Source organism: Notamacropus eugenii, chromosome 1, assembly GCF_028372415.1.
Source record: "Notamacropus eugenii isolate mMacEug1 chromosome 1, mMacEug1.pri_v2, whole genome shotgun sequence".
NCBI lineage: Eukaryota > Metazoa > Chordata > Mammalia > Diprotodontia > Macropodidae > Notamacropus > Notamacropus eugenii.
Genome location: NC_092872.1, coordinates 454,887,613 through 454,908,774, shown reverse-complemented (window position 1 = coordinate 454,908,774; position 21,162 = coordinate 454,887,613). Strand labels below are relative to the sequence as shown.

General features: G+C 40.4%; 2 protein-coding genes across 2 annotated transcripts in view; both read left to right on the top strand.

Annotated features, from left to right (window-relative positions):
• The first annotated feature begins 3,464 nt into the window (after window positions 1–3,464).
• Window positions 3,465–15,549, top strand: NUDT19 (nudix hydrolase 19). The gene is given in 7 exon segments (XM_072632071.1): window positions 3,465–3,877; window positions 3,880–3,957; window positions 3,960–4,021; window positions 4,023–4,130; window positions 4,133–4,885; window positions 8,792–8,999; window positions 14,140–15,549. Coding segments are annotated over 7 exon segments (1,584 nt in total). The 5' UTR covers window positions 3,465–3,708; the 3' UTR covers window positions 14,346–15,549.
• The window catches only part of TDRD12 (tudor domain containing 12), an 84,279-nt gene continuing 72,030 nt past the window's right edge, over window positions 8,914–21,162 (top strand). Inside the window, exon 1 of the mRNA XM_072632062.1 lies at window positions 8,914–8,999. The gene's annotated coding sequence lies outside the window, so the exon portion shown is untranslated. The remainder of the gene's footprint in view (window positions 9,000–21,162) is intronic.

The following is a 21,162-nucleotide window of genomic DNA, read 5'->3' as shown; positions in this document are numbered from 1 at the left end:
ACCTCGAAAGCTATTTATGGGCCAAAGACATATGGTGCATCTCAACTACTCAGTGCTGATGGAACCACATTGATTAGTGATAAGAACATAATCCTGGAGAGATGGGCTGAATGGTTCCATAGTATTTTCAACAGACCATCATCAATGGTGAAGTCACTGACTGTTTACCTCAGGCTGAGGTCTATCTCCCTCGAGACAAATTTCCAACTGAAAAAGAGGTTTTAAATGCCATAGGATCCTCTCCTGCGGCAAAGGACCTGGAGTTGATTCTATTCCAGCTGAGATTTCCAAGGTGGTGGTGGTGGGTCCATTGCTCATTCAAAAGCTGATGGAAATTTTCTGGCTTATAAGGGAAAAGAAGGTTACCCCCTAGGAATTCAAGGATGCCTCTGATGTCCATCTCTATAAAGGTAAAGGAAATAGATTGTCTTGTGACAATCATAGGGGGTGGGGATATCTTTCTCTCAGTCATTGCTGGCAAGATTCTTACCAGAATCCTCCTTAATAGACTGATCCTTCACTTGCAAGATGGTCATCTACCTGACAGCCAGTGTGACTTGAAAAAGGGTCAAGGAATGTTCAATATGGTGTTTGCTGCCTGACAACTCCAAGAGAAGTAAATGCCAGAAGTAGAACAGAGGTCTGTACACATTTATCAATCTGACCAAAGACTTTGACACTGTCATTCGTGAGGGCTTGTGGAAAAATTATGGCAAAATTTGGTTGCCCAGAGAAGTTCATCAGTATTGTACATCAGTTTGATGATGGCATGTTTGCCAGGATTCTAGATAATGGACTGCATGTTTGCAGATGACTGTGCACTCCATGCAGCCTCTGAAGCTGAGATACAACAGTAGATTCTCTACTGCTTGTGCTAATTTTGGCCTAACAATTGACACCAAGAAAACACAGGAGCCCCATCAGCCACCACCACACCGTCCATACATGGAACCATTGGTTACAGCAAATGGAGAAATATTGAATACTGTGGATAAGTTCAGTTACCTTGGTAGTGTACTTTCTAGGGATGTGCACATTAGTAATGAAGTTGACACATACACTGCCAGAGCTAACTCAGTGTTTGGGAGACTCCAAAGGAAAGTATGGGAGAGAAGAGGTATTAGACTGACTACCAAACTGAAGATCTATAGAGCCATTGTCCTGACCTCATTGTTGTATGTCTGTGAAACCTGGACAGTATACCAGTGCCATGCCAGGAAACTGAATTGCTTCCATTCGAATTGTCTTAGAAAGATTCTGAAGATTACCTGACAGGATAAGATACCAGACACGATGTCCTCTCTCTAGTTAACTGCCAAGCAATTAAACTCTGCTTCAGAGAGCAACTGTATTTAGCTGGCCAAGTTGTTCGAATACAAAATATACACTTGGCAAAAAGACTATTTTATGGAGAACTCATACAGGGCAAATGTTCATATTCTGGACAGAAAAAGTGATACAAGGACACTCTCAAGGTCTCTCTTAAGAACTTTGGAATTGATGGTGTGACATGGGAGACACTGGCATGTCATGGCATTGCATGCCCACATCAGAGAAGGTGCTGTGCTCAAGGAGCAAAGTAGAATGGAAACAGCTAAAAGGAAATGCAGGATGCACAAATTTGGAGAATCACCCCAAATGTTCACATGGACTTTGTGATGGACCTATAGGAGAACCATTCAGCCACAGTTGGACACACTGCAACTTGACTCTAACATTGTGATGCCATTTTGGTTCTCTTTGAGAACTAAGGACAAGTACCACCAATCTGGTGCCAAGGTCTGTCGATTTCACCTCTGCAGTATCTCTTGAATGTGCTCCCTTCTCTCCTTTAACACTGCCAGTACGCTAGCACAGGCCTTCATCACCTCACACCTGGATTACTGCAATAGCCTGCTTGGGGAGGGGGGCAATGCCTGCCTCAAGTCTCTCTCCATTCTAGCCTCCATTTAGCCACTAATGTGGTTTTCCTAAAATTCAGGTCTGATCATGTTCCCCCCACCCCAAAATAAATTCCAGTGGTTCCTATCCCCTCCAGGAGCAAATAAAAAAAAATTGCTCTGTTTGACACTGAAAGCCCTTTGTAAATCTAACACCCTCCTACTTTTCTAGTCTTCTTATACCTTACCTCCCAATACATACTCTTTGATTCAGGGACACTGACCTCCTGACTGTTCTGTGGACAAAACACTACATCTCTTAGCTTTAGGCATTTTTCTGGCTATCCCCCATGTCTAGAATGTACTCTCTCTTCCATTCCAAATACTGTCCTCTCTGGCTTCCTTAAGCCTCCTACAGGAAGCCTGAATTCCAGGGCCTTCCCTATGTTAATTATTTCCTATTTATTCCATATATAACTTGCTTTGTATATATTTATGTGTTGTCCTCCCAATTAGATGATAAAGTTCCTTGGGGCAGGGACTGTCTTTTGCCTCATTTTGTATCCCCAGAACTTAGCACAGTGCCTAGCACATAGTAGGTGCTTCATGTTTACTGAACTGAATCTTCAAAACAATACTATTGTTATCCCCATTTTACAGATGAAGAAACTGGGTATGAAGGAGACTAAGTAACCTGCCCAGGGTCATACAGGCAGGTTTTAAACTCATAGGATTTGAACACGCTATTATCTGACTCAACACAAAAGCCACTGAACAAGAAGCTGAAAGAAGTCCAACAATGTGTTAGTGTGGTGCAAGGTGGGGTGATACACTGTCTGTAGTATTGGAAGAAACTGTCTAACTGTAAAAGATGACAAAAGAGGAGGATATTCAATGTTGTAGGGGATCTGAGAAAACAGGTGCATTGTTGGTAGAGTTGTAAAGTGTTCCAACCATTTTAGATTTTAATTTGGAATGGTAAGAAAAGGGACTAAACTCTCCATGCCCTTTGAGTCAGTGATCCTACTAACAGATCTTTGCCCCAAGGAAATCAAAGACAAAAACCAAGTCCAACATATACCAAAATATTCATAGCAGTACCATTTGTGGTAGCAAAAACTAGTAACAAAAGAGGTGCCTATCAATTGGTGTGTGAATATAACAGAATTTTACTGTATAGTAAGATGGTAAAATGAAGAATTCAGAGAAACAGAGGATTTATAAATTGATGGAGAAATAATTATGTACAACATACATAACGAATATGACAATAATGAAGGAAGGTAAACTCTTGAGTAATTAAAAATAGTAAATTCAGAAGACTGCTCATGAAGCATGATTCCCACCTCCTGGCAAAGCAGTGATGGAGAGAAGTGTAGAAGTAGATATATGGTGTCGCGCGCTTAATGTGTGGTTTGGATTTGCTCCATTATATTTGTTACAGGGGAGGACTTTTATTTTGGGCAGCAAAGTAGGAAATTAAGGATAAAGATGCAAAAAATGGAAAAAGAATGTCGATATATTTTTAAAAATCACAGAACGGGACACAGACAAGCAGGCCAGTTTTTAAAAATTTTAATACTATGTTGAATGTAATACTTACTTAAACATTTCACATACCAAGTTCAGTTTTCTATAAGCCCGATTACCTTTGTTCTTTGTACACGTAATCTCGTATTTGCTGATGGTGGTCCCAAATGGGTCAAAGTGCCAAAGGTGATCCCTAAGCAGTACGGTGCAGGTGGTGAAGGGCAAGGCCACACCCAACGCCAGGCTTTTCCACCTCGCCAGGAAAGGGCCAGTTTTACCCTCTGAACCATACCGAAGCATGTGCTGTCAAACATTTCTGGGGTACGCAGCCGCGCCGGCGCTCTCAGGACCCCCTTTAGCGCGGGCTGCGGTCACGGGGTCACACCTGACTTCTTTAAGGCGAGGGAGTGGGACGGGAGCCAAGGCTGACGCCCCTTCCGGCCTGAAACTTCCGCGCTTTTCTCCCCAAGGCTGGGGAGAATATTAGATCGGCTTCATTCACACACCGGGAGCGGACGCTGGCGGTCAAGGTCACCGTCACCCCCACCTGGGCGCCACGGGCCGGCCGCCCGGGTCAGAGGTCCGCGCCGTCCCCGGGCTCCTGAGGCCCGGGAGCCCGGCCTGGTGCAGCCACCCGCCTCCTCCATTAGCGGCGAGTGAGCCGCGGAACGCCCGAACAGGGCGCGGGGAGGGAGCCCCGTCAGCCCGCGCCGGGCCTCCTGCGCCCGGGGCCTCCTGCGCCCGGGGCCACCTCCGCCCGGGGCCACCTCCGCCCGGGTCCACCTCCGCCCGGGTCCGCCATGCAGGGCTCGCTGCGCCAGTGGCGCCGGGCGGCCACGCTGCTGCTGGCCGTGGGCCGTGCCTACCCCGGGCCGAGCCCGGCCGCCGCGGCCGAGGACTACGAGCTGCTGCTGCTGCAGCGCACGACGAGCAGCGCCTTCTTGCCCGGCGCCCACGTCTTCCCGGGGGGCGTCCTGGAGGCCGCGGACTCTTCGACCGACTGGCTTCCTCTCTTCCAGCCCCACCACGGGCCGCCGAGCTTCGGCCTGCCCCTCTCCGGGAAGCCCAGGGAAACCTACCCCGAGGTGGCCTTGCCGTCCCGGCCCAGTTGTCACTCACGCATCCCAGACGATGTGGCCTTTCGCATCTGCGCCATCCGGGAAACCTTCGAGGAATCGGGCATCCTCCTTCTGCTCCCCGCGGGCGCAGAGGCCCCGCACCTGACCAGCGCGCATGCGCCGCCCGCCGACCTGGAAGCCTGGAGGGCCAGGATCCAGAAAGACCCCGGTCAATTTCTCCAGCTGTGCCAGAGCCTCGGGTGCGCGCCCAACATCTGGGCCCTGCAGGAGTGGAGTAACTGGCTCACGCCGTTTATAAGGGAAAGAGGGAGGCGCTTTGACACCAGGTTCTATGTCTGCTGCCTGCAGAGCAAACCCCAGACCTTCCTGAACCTGCCGGAAGCGATTAAATACGAGGTAAAGGGGAAACCCCTTCCGGACTGGGCTGGAGAGAGCTGGGAGGGGAGGGAGCCCCGGCTGTCGCTACGGACTTGTCGTTTCCCCTTCCTGAATCTCATCTTCTTTTCCCGTCCTTAAAATAATACTCTCTCATACCCATATCTATTATTTGGAGTCAGACTTGTCCTTCCTTTTTGGGAGGGGGTGTGTGTGGGGGGAGATTGTGAGCTCCATGAGGGCAGGGTGGTGTAGTAGAGGCAGGGGTGCAGGATTTGGAGTCCTGAGATTTGGGTAATTCTTGACATCTGGCAAGTAAGTCACTAAGTCTCTAAGTACCCGTTTCATGGGAAAATGGGGATAAGGATGGTTGAATGACCTACCTCTACGGGCATGGTTTAATGGATAGAGATCTGGCGTCAGAACCAGGAACCTCTGGGTTCCAGTCCTTCCTTTGAGGTCTAGCTGTATGCCCCTCCATAAGTCACTTAACTTTTCAGAGCTTAGCACAGTGCCTGGCACATAGTAGGTGCTTCATAAATGTTTGTTAAATTGGATTGAATCACCGCTTTCAGGCAACTGTAAAACTAAGGGGTAGAGAAGGGACTTAGCTGATAAGAATTTTCCTCATCTAATATCCTAATAAAATTGTTTCAAGGAAAGTCCTTTTTAAACCCTCAACATATGAATTATCTCATACCCATTGCTTGGCACAGAAACTTAAAAATGCTTGTGCAATTGAGTTAATGCAATGAACTTTAAGATCTCTTTCAGCTCTAATTCAGATTGCACAACACACTGTAATTCAAATAACAAACACAGTCCTTGCCCTTGAGGATTTTCTACTGGAATGCTCCTACTCATTTGCTGTTAAGTAAGGCTGGCGCAGCTTGGTGACAGTCGCTGAGCTGGCGAAAGAAATGGCAAACCACTACCAGTATCTCTGCCAAGAAAACCTCAAGCGGGGTTTCTAAGAGCCAGACACCACTGAAAATAATTGAACAAGGTAATACTAGGAGAGTGTGCAAAATACAGATCCACTCCAGTTTTACACAGGTGGAGAGCACATGAAGGGGAACAAGACAAGGCTGGAACCATAGATAGTAATGCCTTCAGTTCCCAGTAAAGGAATTCAAACATTAGTGACTTTTTATTGCCTATAAAATAGATTTTTGAATAGAGGAGTGACACTGCTATATCTATGCATAAAGGTAATTCTGGTGACATTATGGAGGGCAGATTAGAGGGGAACCATAGAAAGATTATTGTGGTAACCCCAGATAAGTAGTAATGAAGGCATTAGTAGTAGGTGGGTGGTTTTAATAGGAATAGAAAGTAGGGGACCATTCAGTGATTATTGATTCTTGCCTACAAAGTATAGCCTAGAGGTCTATAATTTTGAGGTTTTTAATGATTTGTTTGCATAGTGATTTACTTACATCATGTCCAACTGTCTCCTGAACATCTCACATAGGATGTTCTGTAAGCATCTTAACCTTAGCATATCCAAACTGTTGTCTCCAACCCAGATCTTGTATAAATATAGTTGATTTTCCCATCATTGTTCCTTTAGTACCACTTACACCTCTTTTATAAGTGGACAGCTGTACTTAATCCTTGATGGTGAAGCAGTTTACTATAAATTGGTGTAGAACTTTTCCATTTTTCTTGCTTATCTTCCTTCAGTTTTCATCTTTAAATGTCCTCCACATGGCTTTGCTTAGTTGAGTGTCTCACTAGGCTTTCTTTAAAATTGTTTTATCTTCTTTTGCTTCTTTCTACTTTATGAGGCCATACTGCTCAAAATCTTCCTTTCTCATTCTTGGTAAGATTTTACAAATGGGTTTGTATTCCAAACAGGAATTTCCTTAGTCTGCCATCTCTCTCTGCTTGGCAGATAAACCAAATGTTTTAAGTAAAATGCTTTTTAGGCTCTTTGACTCTCTATTATCAGTGTTGATATAATTTCTACTCTTCTACTTCATTCCACCTTTCTACACTATTAATAATTTGTTTAAATAGCTTAGAATTTATTTGTTTCACTTATATGCCTCATAGTTTTATCATTAGTATTCTATTAACTTTATACTAATTTTTATCTTTGCTTTGTAATTGTATATAAGATGATGCAGGGATGACTTCAATATCAACAATAGGCCTTTGCTGTCTTTTAAATTGTAAATGTTCGTTTTTCTCTTAGGTTATTCAGTGCTTGTTATGTCAGTTATCTGCCAGTTCTTTCCTTGAAGAAAGTATTCAAGATATATAGGTGTAATACTTCTGTGTAATCTACGAGTATTTGACTCCACTCATTGCTTAAACTTTTTCTTCATGTTTATAATAATAACTTTTGTTTTCTATTTTGGCCAAGGTTCATCTCTATTCCATATTTTACTCTTATTTATCCTCTGTTATTTGACCTGGTTCCTTGTCCTCTGCATTTCTTTTTAAAATATAAATTGATTGTTTCTCTGTGCATCTACATTTGCCTTCTCAGAATTTCATTGTTGAATATCTCCCATTCCTTCTGACCAGACTTCCTTCTTAGAAATTTTGTAGTCCATGGGATTCTACCTATTTTTCCTCTAAATACTTTGAAATCTGCTTTCCCAAAATCCAGGGTCCATCTCACTTTTCCTTTTTTTCTATCACACACTCTGGATGGAGTAGTCACTTTTCTTCATGGTTACCATAATTTCCACCCTAGTGACCAGTTCCTCCAGTTTAAGGAGAGTTACCTGCAAAATTGAATTTTACCTTGTTGATTCCTATGCCTTTTGAAGGATGAAATTATTATTAAAGGAACTTAGTAAGTCATTAGCTGCTCCTTTGATAGCATAGAGGGGAGAGGTTTTGTGGAAAAGATAGCAAGTTCAGTTTGGACATGTTGAGTTTAAGATTTTTACAAGAAATCCAGTTTGAGATGTCCAGTAGTTGGAGATGTAAGACTGAAGGTCAACAGAGAGGTTAGGCATGGATAAGTAGATCTGAAAATCATCAGCATAGAAATGATAATTGAATCCAAGAGAGCTGATAAGATCACCAAGTGAAATAGTATAGAGGTAGAAGAGGGCCACAGAGCCCTGTGAGATACTCACCATTAGTAATCATGACTTGGATGAAGATAGAGCAAAGGAACCTCGGAAGGAGTGGACAAGGGCACTGGCCTGCTTGCTGTCCCTCACACACAATGCTCCATCTCCCAACTCTGAGCATTTTCGCTGGCTTTCCCCCATTCTTGGAATGGTCTCCCTCATCTCTGCCTCCTGGCTTCCATGGAAACTGATAGGATAAGAAACAGTGTATAATGAGGCTAGAAAGACTGACCAGTTGTGAAGGACTTTAAAAACCAAAACAGAAGTTTTAATTTTATCCTAGCAGCAACAGAGAGCCACTGGAATTTATTGAGTAGGGTATAGTCATGAGTATTGAGTATTACTGAGTAGTGGCATAGTCAAATCTATGATTAATGAAAGTCATTCTGGGAGCTGAGTAGTATGCAGTAGTGTGGGAAAGGACTTGAAACAGGGAGACTAATTAGGAAACCATTGCCATAGTCCAAGGAAAAGTTGATGGGAGGTGATGAGGGCTTAAACTAAGATAGTGACTTTGTAAATAGAGATACAAAAGAAATTGAGATAGAAGTGTTAAGATCTATTGGTTACATGTGGTGAGGGAATGTGAAGTATCAGGAACGATGCTGAAGGTACAAACTTGGAAGACTGGAAGGTTCCGGAGAAATAAGGAAGTTCAGTGGAGGGTGGGGCTGGGTGGGAAGATGATGAATTCTGTTTTGAACAGAATAAATTGACCAAAGAAATGAACAGATAATGAGAAAAAGCAAAAAATTCATTAGCCTTGTGTTTCTTTCCAATCTGTCTGAATTGCTACCTTTGGCTTTTAGAAACTATGCCTTTGTTTTCACAGTGGATATCTCCAACAGAAGCAATAATAAAGTTTATGCATGAGGAAATATGGTTGGCACCTCCTCAGTTCTATGAGATAAGAAGACTTATAAACTTTGCTTCTTTATTGGACCTGCACAAATTTTCTTTGGACCGGAGTTCAGAAGGATGTGAAAGATGGCTGCCAATTACATTACTAGCCCTAGATGGTTCAATGCAGCTCTTACCAGGTAAATTGATCAAGTTTAAATATTTTTAAATATCTTATTAGAATCAGTATGAATTATTAGTAATGCCATGTAAAGCATTAGCTTTGCAAAGTACAATTTAATGAAGCACAAACTCTGCTAAATGTCCTATATGTTTAGAAAATAAATTAAGGCCAAATACTTTATTATGTTTCTAAAATTTCATTTTCCAGTTTCATTTAATCAATATCAATTAGCTTTTGCAAAGTGTTATGATATATAGTACATATATATGCAGCTAGATGGCTCAGTGGGCAGAGCACTGGGACTGGAGTCAGGAAGACCTGAGTTCATATCTAGCCTTAGATACTTACTGGCAGTGTGACCCTGGGCAAGTCACTTCACCCTGTTTGCCTTGGTTTCCTCATTTGTAAAATGACCTGGAGAAGGAAATGGCAAACCACTCTAGGATCTTTTCCAAGAAAACCCCAAATGGCATCCTGAAGAGCAGGACACAGCTGAAAAGAATGAATAACAACATATATTAAGACAAAAATTACAAAACATTCTCTCTGATGAGCAAGAATGGGAAAGGGAATGATCTTGGTTCTGCTCTACCATCTATCACTTCATTCTCTGAGAAGAGTGGGCTCACACTTAAAGCATTCACCCCATCAAGCTCACTTTCACAAGTGGAATAGCTGATGGATGAGTCTTCATCTTTCACCACCAGTGGGCTAGGTCAGATGGGACACTCTTCAGGGCCTTGCTGCCCAGGCTTCCACAAATCCCCATGTAGACTTCAGTTCTTGGACATCTGCTGCTTGCCATCTCTAGTACTGTACCTAAAAACAACAAGAAGAGACATCCATTCAGTAAACATTTGTTAAGCACTTACTCTGTCCCAGGCAGTAGATACAAAGGGAGGCAAAAGTTGGTCCCAGCCCTCAGCATGCTTACAATCTAATGGAGGAGACAGCGTACAAATATATGCAAAGTAAACTATAAGGATAAATGGGAACTAATTAAAAGAGGGACGGCTCTGGAATTAAGAGAGATTGGGAAAGGCCTTCTGTATAAGGTGGGATTTTACCTGGGACTTAAAGGAAGACAGGGAGGTCAGTTGTTTGAGCAGAGGAGGGGGAGAATGTTTCAAGGACAGCCAGAGAAAATGCCCAGAGTCAAGGCTTATACAAGGAACAGCCAAGAGGCCAGTGTCCCTATGTCAAGAGTACATATTGGGAAGTAAGTATACAAAGACTGGAAGGAGCTGGTTATGAAGGGCTTTGAATGCCAAAAGGAGAATTCTGTATTTGCTTCTTGAGGCAGTTGGAAGCTACTAGAGTTTTTTGATTGGGGGAACTGGGGAGTGACATGATCAGACTTGCATTTTAGGAAAACCATTTTAGTGGCTACATGGAGACTGGTTTGGTGTGGGGAAAGAATTAAGGCAGGAAGACTCCCAGGAGGCTATTGCAGTAAGTCAGGCATGAGGTAATGAGGGCTGGCACTAGAGTCATGGCAGCGTCAGAAAGGAGAAGGGGGTATATTTGAGAGATGTTGCAAAGGTCACAGGCCTTGTTAACAGCTTGGATATTGGAGGTGAGAGATAGTGAGGAATCCAGGATGACTCTTGTGTTGTGAGCCTGAGGGACTGAGAATACGGTGTTGCCTTTCATAGCAATAGGGAAGGAGGGGAGGTGGGGTTTAGGTATAAAGATAATGGATTCTGTTTTAGACATACTGAGTTTAAGATGTCTACTGGACAACCAGTGTGTGATGTCTGAAAGACAGTTGGAGATGTGAGATTGGAGGTCAGCAGAGTTTGGGGCAGAACAGGTAGATTTGAAAATCATCAGTTTAGAGATGGTAATTAAATCTATGACTGCTGATGAGATCACCAAGTGAAGTAATATAGAAGAAGAAGAAAAGGGTCCAGGACAGAACCCTGAGGAATAACTATGGTTAGAGGTCATGATCTGGAGGAGGATCCAGCAAAGGAGACAGAGAAGGTGCAATCAGGTAGGTTAGAAGAGAACCAGTAGAGCTATATCCTGAAAACCTAGAAAGAAGGGAGTGTCAGGGAAGAGAAGGGGATTTGTAGGCTACAGAGAGGTCAAGGAGAATTGAGAAAAGACTATTGGATTTGGCTACTAAGAGATTATTGGTAACTTTAGAGAGAGCAAGCAGTTTTAGTGTAATGGTAAGGTTGGAAGCCAGATTGTGAGAGAGAAAGGAAAGAAAGTGGTGTCACCTATTTTAGACAGCCTTTTTGAGGAGGTTAGCTACATAGGGCAGAATAGTTAATGGAGACAGAAGCAACAGTGTGCAGGACATATGGCAGTAGTCCTGGTGGAAGGATAAAAGCCTGAGGTTTCTGTCCCCACAGAGGGTTTATTGCAGGCTTTGCTTCCTTATTCAAGTCTAGCCGACCAAGAAATAACAACAGGTTCCTTTACATGTTTATTGTCTTTTGCATACATCCAAAATCTGGTTCAGCAGTCAATCAAAAATCCATCTCTTTACAACAGTTAGTGAACTAGAACCAGTGACAGAAGGCCTACCCTGTTCAAAAATGCAAATGGGTATTGTATCAGCTGGGTACAGTGGATATGCTAATAAGGGTTGGGTTTGTTGACTAATTAATTCCCCATTAAGAGAAGTGACAAAACCTTGCTTGTCTGTGGCTCCTTTTGAACTTCATTCTGCTGTCTCCTGGTTTTTTGTTTTTGTTTTGAATCACTATCAGTACCCACCAACTCTTCTCCCTCCCTTGTAGTCAGTAAGAATAGTCAAGCAAAACAATTCAGCACAATGTCTTTGTAAATGCACGTCTCTATCTTCAGCTCTAACCCTTTCTGCCAGGAGATGGGAAATATACTTCAAAATCTGTCTTCTGCAATCAGGATTGGTCACTTGTCATGTGGAGTTTTAGAACCTTGAAAGTTGTTTTTATTTACATTATTTTGGTCACTTTTATGGTTTTGCTCACTTCACTGCATCAGTTCATCCAAATCTTCCCAGGTTTTTCTGAATCTGTCATATTTGTCATTTCTTACAATGAAATAATATTTTTATATTGGGCAGCTAGGTAGTGCAATGGATAGAGCACCAGTGCAGGAGTCAGGAGGACCTGAGTTCAAATCTCACCTCAGACACTTGACACTCACTAGCTGTGTGACCTTGGGCAAGTCACTTAACCCCAATTGCCTCATCCTGGGTCATCTCCAGTCATCCTGATGAATATCTAGTCACAGGATTCAGATGACTCAGGAGGAGAAGTGAGGCTGGTGACCTGCACAGCCCTCCCTCCCTCAAAACAAAGTCAAGTGCAAATCAGGTCATCATTTCTCTGATGGCATGGTTTTCTTCAGCAACGAAGGATAAACACACATTTATATACAGCGTTTTGTTCAGTCCTCCAGTTGTTGGGAGAATTGTATCTCCCCAATACAATTTGTTTCCAGTTCCCTTCTACAGAAGAACTTACTCCTTTTGACTTCTCTATTCGTCAGGGGCAACATCATATACCTTGTCTCCCCTGTTAATATCTTTGAGGCTGTTTCATCCCTCTTTAATACATGTATCATGTGTTATTGTGCATTACAGTTGTTTGTAATGTGTCTTAGAAGCAGTGTGACGTAGTGGATGATGGACTGGACTTGAAATTAGGAAGACCTGGGTCTAAATCCTGCCCTTCAAACATAATGTCATGTAATGTGACTGTGGGAAAGTCACTTAACTTTTCAGTGTTCTAATCAACTCTCTAAAGACTGTGTTACAGATCATAGGATTGTATAGCTAGAGCTGGAAGTGATCTCAGAGGCCTTCTAGTCAAACCCATTCATTTTATAGACCAAGGCTTCTTAAACTTTTTTTACTCAGACCCCGTCTGCACTTCCCACAGTTTAAATGCTGTATAGACCACGAGTTGTCATCTGCATTGGTGGAAGGAGTTTCCAATAGTCATGAAATCACAAGTCCAGAACAGAAAGAAAAAAAAGATGTTAAGTATGTGTCATCTCTCTATACATCCTAAGTTTCGTTAGGGCTTTGTGTCCACATCAACCCAGAGAACAAGGCTCTTCTCTGCACAGAATTAGTGCTTAATAAATGTTGATAGGACTGAATTGCAGAACATCCCAGGGCAGTGGTGACACCAGTGGTAGGGCCAAGGACTTTCCATGCCCTGTCTCTGCTGCCTGAAGGGAGCCTGGGGTGGTGGGGGAGTGAGGTCAGGGAGGGAGAGAAGAGGAAAGACAGCAGTCATGGTCAGTGACTAGGATAAACAGGGAGAATGTGACCCAGAAATGCTTATCTAAAAAGTAATGTCTGACTAAAGGTGACAGACAATAGTGAAAGTTCTGCTTGTAGTAATTTGGTGGTTTTCTGTTTATGTGAGTAAAATGTAGCATTATTATTTTTTAATTGATAGCTACATTTCTCTGACCCTCAGAATAGAGATCAAATTAGTCTAAACCTGTGTAGGCCAATTTTGCTATTTTTTATATATAAATTATCTTTATAAAAGTGCTATATGCTTTCATAACTCTTTTTGATGATAAACTTCTGAGCATAGGAGTTGAGTCTTTATGTATCTTTGTGTCTTCCCGACATGGGAGCTTGGAAATAGTAGATTCTCACATTTTTGTTGAATGATTGAATGTACAAATCACAGAATCCGACAGCAGCTTTTATATGAACACTAAAAAATGTGGATATTAACTGTGAAAGAGAAGGATTGTACAGTGGCTAGAGAGTTGACCTCTGAATCAGAAAGACCTGGATTCTAGTCTCATTTGTGCTCCTAGCATGTTGCTAAGACTGAATTACAAAGAAGGTGTTGATCTTCATTGGTAGAGAAAGTTCTTTGCTGGGAGCTTCCTATACTGATGAAATCTTAGATTCTGTCCAAATAAAAAGGTAATTGGGAACTTGATGGTTAGAAATGTTAAGAGAAAGACATGGGAACAGTTTTTAAATTCCACCCCAAAATTTATAGGATCTACTCCCTAATACAAATTGAAATTTTCTTTTAACTTGAATTGTAAATCTAAAAAATTTCTTTAGTCCTACTTATATTCATTCTTGTAAGAAAAATTTAACAGTTGAACTTTTATTGATAGATGGAAATGCTTTGTGACATAATACCTTATAGAATTAAAATTTTAATACCTTTCAGGAGATGAACTATACCATGAAGACAAAGAATTTTTAGAAAAGAATTTATTAGTCAACAAAACGATTGAAGAAATTATGGGAAAAAGCAGAAAATTTCACAGAATAGTGTTACACAGCCGTTATTTTTATAGTATCCATGTGACTGTTCAGCCAAAATATAAACATATATATCCAAAGAACTTCTTGGGATTTAAGAGCAATTTATAGTTTGCTGCTTGTTTAAAACTGTATCTTCAAAAACAGAAGTTTGTATTGATGAAAAATGGATGTTAGCAACTTCACAAGCTTAAGATACTAGAACACAGTAATGGTCAACCACCATCTTTCTGCAAGTTTATCTTTTAAGTACTATTGTTTATTTCCTTCTGCATACTCTAATTGTGTCATATTGATTTGATTGTATTTGATTACTTTTATTAATATTAATTTAATTAATATCAATTAATTAATATTATCTATCTGACAAGTTTCTTATGTCAGTATGTCAAGGATGATTCCCTCCCCCAGAGCAGATTGCAAGGTTTGAGTCTGTGGCTGAAGCTCAAATAAGTCTAGCTTTTTGCCCACAGTCACACAGTTAGGAAATACAACAGACAGAATGTGAACCTAGATTTCCCTGACTCCTAAGACAGCCAAATTAAAAAAAAAAAAAAGCTTCTCAGGTGTCACTATTTTCTCCATTCCCACTAAAGTTTAATCCAAAGCAAACACAGATCACCCTTGTTTTTCTGATTGCCCATTTGCTGGTATTAACATTTTGTTAAGGGTGCTGAGTAAGAATGAACTCTTTTCAGTGCCCTAAAGTATCTTCCCATGGTCACGGGTCACCACAATTTAATTCATCTTTTGGCCTGAAGGGATGAAAGGTTGTCAAATGGACACAAAGGTGCTATATTCACAGGAGTGGAATAAAAGTACCAGTCAGTGCTTCATGTATTGTTCTTCTTAGTCTTAAGCGTGTCCTCAGCCTTGATGATCAAACAGGAAAGCTGTTGAAGGCCAAATGTGGTTTAATTTTTTTCCCCCAGTAGTCCTTAAATTGTGAAATGTGTTGTGGCTAACATTTAAATATTCTAAAAAGAAATAAAATATTCATAAAATTTTATTTTTAAATGTTATTTTATTCTTTATTGCAAAATAATGAGATATACTAATGCTTCTGAGTTCTAGAATGATTTACCCTGTAATGAGAACTTTTAATTTTGCTTTTATATACATTTTCTTTTTTAATTCATTAAATTTGTCTGTATTAAGTTTATCTGATGTGGATAACATGTCAACATAGAATGATGTTCTTTGATGAAAGTTTGAAATCTGTGGTCAGAACACTGCTCAACACTTTAGTTTCAAAGCTGTCTTCCTTGTCTAAATCACCTGAATTTCTTTCTGTAAATTAAAAAAAATACTTCAATGACTCTCTTTCTTTTTTGGAGGGGGGGAGCATCATTATTGCTAGTCTTTCTCTCCCTTCCAAGCCCGCTGTCCCACCTCCATTAAGGTAAGAAAAATCTTTGTAACAAATAAGTATAATCAAGCAACCAAATGTGCACATTGACCAATTCCAAAAATGTATCATTTTGCATGTCAAACCACTCTCTCCCACTTCTTTCAGGTGAGAGATAGCATCTTTCATTATTGGTCCTCTGGAATAATGGTTGATCATTCATTTAATTAGAATTCTTAAATCTTTCCATTTTTAAATCGTGTTGTAGTTATTATATAGATTTTCTGTTTCTGCCCATTTTACTATATTATTTCATAAAGATTTCCCAAGTTTTTATAAATCCATCTCTTTTAGCATTTCTTATGGAACAATAATATCATGTTCACATACTTTAATTTGGTTCAGCCATTCTCCAAAACTAGTAGATACCCTTTTAATTTCTAGTTCTTTATTATAATGAAAAATACAATAATAAATATTTATTGTATATATGGACAGAGAATGGTGTTTTAATAATGTAAGAGAAATAAACTATCAGAGTTTCTCTATACACAATTGAGTTGAGGTCTTCATCAGCTACAATATTGTACATGAAAACAAAATAATATATCAGAATTCATATTATGAAAATGGTTCCAGAGAAGTGATGATGAAATGTATTTTTCTTCTCTCCATAAAGAGATGGTAGGTTATAGTTACCTTTAATCCTAATCAGGTTGTTTGATATATAATCTAGTTTGTTCCTCTGAGGCTATATATATATGTGTGTATATATATATATATATATATATATATATATATATATATATATATATATATATATATATATACATATATATATATACATAAATTATCATAAAGGACTGTTTTCTCAAAGAATTTTAGAGTTGACAAGAACCTGCTAGTAGGAAAATTCACCACCATATTTTTGAATAACCATAAATAACAGGAAAATTTTTTTTATACTGAGCTGATATCTGACTTCCTATAACTTTTGCACATTGATTCTAGTTTTGTCCTCTGAAATAAAACTAGAAGAGGACAAATCCCTTTTTCCCAACATAGCCTTTAAAGTATTTGTGTAGTGATTGCCTCCCTCTTAGTCTGTTCCTGGTCAAATTTATCCAAAGACTTGACCATGTGGAGGACAGAGCCAAGACGGAAGAAAAGCAGGAAGAACTATAGTGAGCTCCCCTCCACCCTTAATATCTAGAAAATGCACAAAACTGAATTCTGATGGAGAAGTCCAAGAAAAAAAATCATGAGTCATTTTTTCCCCATCCTAACTCATCACAGGAAGATAAAGAGGTCTAAGGAGACTGGAGTTGAGGTCTGGCATCCAGGAATTGAAAGAGGACAAGGCAGGACAGCTCCATACAGGGACACTGACCTCATGCAAGGTGTGGGAACAAGTACCAATGGATAGTTGCAGGTCACAGATTGAGGGTAGAATGAGGATGACCCAGACCCAGTGGTGGCAAGAGAGTGGTCATGGGACTTGACTGTGTACTGAGAGGAACAAGTAGCAAGTAGCAGTTTTGTGCCACAAATCCAGTGAGCTTGGTGAGGTCTGAGTTCCAACATCTATCCCAGTTAGAAGTCTGCAGAGGAATAAATAGGTAGAAATCGAAGACCAAAGGTTCTATCTGCAAAGGTAGAACCTTGCAGTTCTATTACTATAAATCAGCAGAGCTTCCCATTTGGCTGATAGTAAATGAGTCCATTGGCAGACCCAAACCTAGGTCAGAAATTTGCAGAGCTCAGACTAAAAGGGCAGTGATCAAACTTTGTCCTGGAGCAGACCACTAATAGCTTCCAGGTCTCCAGCCTAATCTGTCCCTGAGATTCTGAAATAATATAATCTCAATATCTATAAGAAAGCAGCAGCAGGTCAAGCCCAGACTTTTCCCCCTAAAATGCATATAGCCCAGCCTTAGTATCATCTGAAATAAAAAGGCAGGCTGGAAGACTGAGCAAACAAGCAAAAATAAATAATTTGACTGACAAAAAGTACTAGGCTGACAATGATGCTCAAGATAGAAACCCATAAAAAGAGATGACTCCAAAACAAAGCCTTAAAGAAAAATACAGCTTGCGCACAAATTCAGCTACAATTCCTGGAAGAAATGAAGCAAAAGTTTAAAAATTTTTCATAAACAAAATGAGATAGAGGAAAAAAATGGAGAAAAAACCATTTGGCACAAGAGGTACAAAACCTTGCCTAGATGTCAAACTGAAGATTAGAATGGACTAAATAGAAGCCAATGATTCAATGAGACAACTAGAAAACATAGTCAAAAGACTGAAAAAATAGAAGAAAATGTAAGGTATATCACAACAAAAACAACTGACCTGAAAAACAGATCAAGGTTAAAAAAATCTAAGAAACATTAGCCTACTTGAAAGCTATGACCAAAAAAAAAAAAAAAGCTAGACATAATATTTCAAGAAATCTTAAAACTGTGGAGATGTCTTAGAATTAGAGGGCAAAGTGAAAATAGAAAGAATGCAACTGTTAACAGCTGAAAGAAACCTCATAATGAAAACACCTAGAAACCAAAAGCTAGAGTTTCCATGTCAAAGAAAATACTGCAAGCAGCCAGAAAGAATTCCAGCAGTGAGGTGCCACAGTCAGAGCATCACACACAATTTTGCAGCCTGCAGAACAAAGGAATAGAGAGCTTGGGATGTGATAATTCCAAAAAGTAAAGGATATGAGTTTATGGCCAAGAATAACTTTCCTAGCAAAACAGTATAATCCTACAGGGGAACAATGACCTTTAATGAAATAGTGGACTTCTAAGCATTCTTGATGAAAGGATCAGAGCTGGGTAGAAACTGAAGTTCTAACAGATGAGTAGAGGATCATAAGGAAAATGCAAAAAAATTTAAGATACCAAACCAGGGTAAACTACGTATATTTTAATATGGGGTGATGATGCACATTCCCTCTGAATCCTAACATCGGCAGGATTCATAGAGTATAATTAGACAGAAGGCTAATAGACTGGGAGTGGTTCTTTCATATCTTGATAATCTCAAGAATGGAAGCGAATATATGGGGTGGGGGTGGGGGTGGGGGTGATAAAGGAAGGTTAGGGGAAATTATCTCAAATGATTGAGATGTTCAAGTAGGTATTTATACAAATAATGTAGAAGGGGGAAGCTGGGCACAATTGAACCTCACTCATTTAAACTACTCAAGAATGGATATTACACACACACACACACATAACACATTCACACAGAGTTGGGTACAGAAATATGCTTCATCCAACAGGGAAATAGGAGGGAGAGTGGAGAAGGGACAATTAGAAAGTAGATAGGAAGGGCTTAGTCTTAAGTAAAATAAAGTTTGAGGGTGTACAAAAATATAACTTTTTGAGGTGGCAAAAAATGGGAATCTGAGGAGGCATCCATCAATTGGGGAATGGCGTTTGTCAATAGACAATCACAATATCATGAAACTGACATGAAAACCAGGCTTATTACAAGAAATGAACGTGCCTGTGGAACCCGATTTCACAGACCTTGTAGAAGTTTGCATATTTATGACTACAACAAAAGGAGGAGGAAAAAACAGGAAGGGGCATTGGCATGTAACAGGTGCAGTAAAGGAGGGCAGGAGGGAGAGGACAAAACTACTTCCTACAAGAGGAGCAAGGTGATGGCAGAAGCCACATTATTTTCCCTGGGGAACTGCTAGACTATGAAGATAGGAGGGTCTGTTCATTTGCAAAGGACCCCAGCCACACAGCATTTTCCTGGCCTGGCACGGACTGGCTGGCACCTGTCTTACCTTCCAAGGACATGCAGGAAATCCAGCTTGGGGTGCTAACAACAAATCATATCAATGGGAGGGGGGGGGGGGGCTTTGTCCTTGACATATTCAGGGCCTCCTGCATTCTCTAGGTCCAGTATTTCTTGAAAATAGGGCAACTCTTCCATGCAACATTACTAATGTGTAAATGTGTTTAATAAGAATGTGTGCATAGAGCCCATGTAAGATTGCATGCCATCTTGGGAAGGGAGGGGGAGAAAATTTAAAACTTATGGAAATGATTGTTGAAAACTGAAAACAAATTACTTTTACAATAAAGAAAATATGGGAACTCAAAAAGAAAAGTTTAGGGAATTCCTTCACAGCCATTAACCCTAATCAAGTTATGGTATATAAATATGATAGAATATTATTGTGAGGTAAGAAATAATGAAGAAACTTGGGAAGACTTGTATGAATACAGAGTGAAGCAAACAGAACCTGGAGAATAATAATTCCAATTTCCCAACTTCCTAGGTTACGATAACATTTAAAACTAGCAATATGCAGCAACATCATCAAAAGATACTTATTCAACATTGACTTGCTAATGTTTTGTGATGGAATGAAAACTAGAATTGGAAATTGGAAGAACTGAGTTCTGGTTACACTTATTCCTTTGATGAACTCAGTGAACTTGAGCAAGTAGTTTCCCTTCCATAGGCCTTGGTTCACTCCTTTATAAGATGGGCACGTTAGCTTATATGGTTTTTAGAATCACCTTTATCAGCTTCCAAATATGGCGATGTGCTGTTATACAGACAGCAATGGATTAGATATTAGGTCTTCTAACTTCCTGTGCCTATAACCATCTTCTGCTTCTATAAGCCTATCCAGGCTGAGCTAACCTCCCTAAGACACTAATATCTCCCTTTTCTTGAACATTAAGTTCACACTTAAAGTCAGTGCCACCTTGTTTTAGCATTGTTTTCTGTTTCAAAAGTTAGTGCTAGCTACTAGTGCTAGCTAGGTTGTAACCTTGATTGCACAGCCTAGCACTTCAGTCTATAAAAATAAGAAAACATTTTAGATAAGACGATCAGTCAGTTAATTGAAAACTGCTCTGCAGATCCAGAGAGGAAGGCTAGAAGGCTCTTGTTCTACCACAAACTCTATATCTTTTTTGTTCATACTAGTTGGTTTTTGTTGTTCAGTTTTCAGTTGTGTCCGACTCTTCGTGACCCCATTTGGGGTTTTCTTGGCAAAGATACTGGAGTGGTTTGCCATTTCCTTCTCCATATTGTTTTACAGATAAGGAAACTTTTACAGATGAGGAAAATAAAGTTAAGTGACTTGTCCAGGGTCACAAAGCTAGTAAGTATCTGAAGCTGAATTTTAACTCAGGAAGATAAGTTGTCCCGACTCCAGCCTGGCACTCTATCCACTGCACCACCTAGCTGCCTTTTTTCATACTAGAGGATATATTTATATTAAGTACTTGATACCTCTGTTATTTCTAACCTCACTTCTGCCTCAGTCCCTGTCTCCCTTCATGGTTCAGCTCAAGTGCCACCTCCTATGTAAGACACATAGCCTGTCCCGACCCTCCAAGTTTTAGTGCCTCCTCCTCTGCCTCCATCATATTTTCATTGTATGTCTTTTGCATGTATTTATAAGTGTTACTTAACATCTACTAAGGTCCCTGCCATGGAGATAAGCTAATTTTTCACTAAAAGGTAATGAAATCATCCTCAGAACGCAAGTGATCCAGGAAATTAAGACAAACAGTTGACTTAATTTCCTGGTGGTCTGAGTCCATC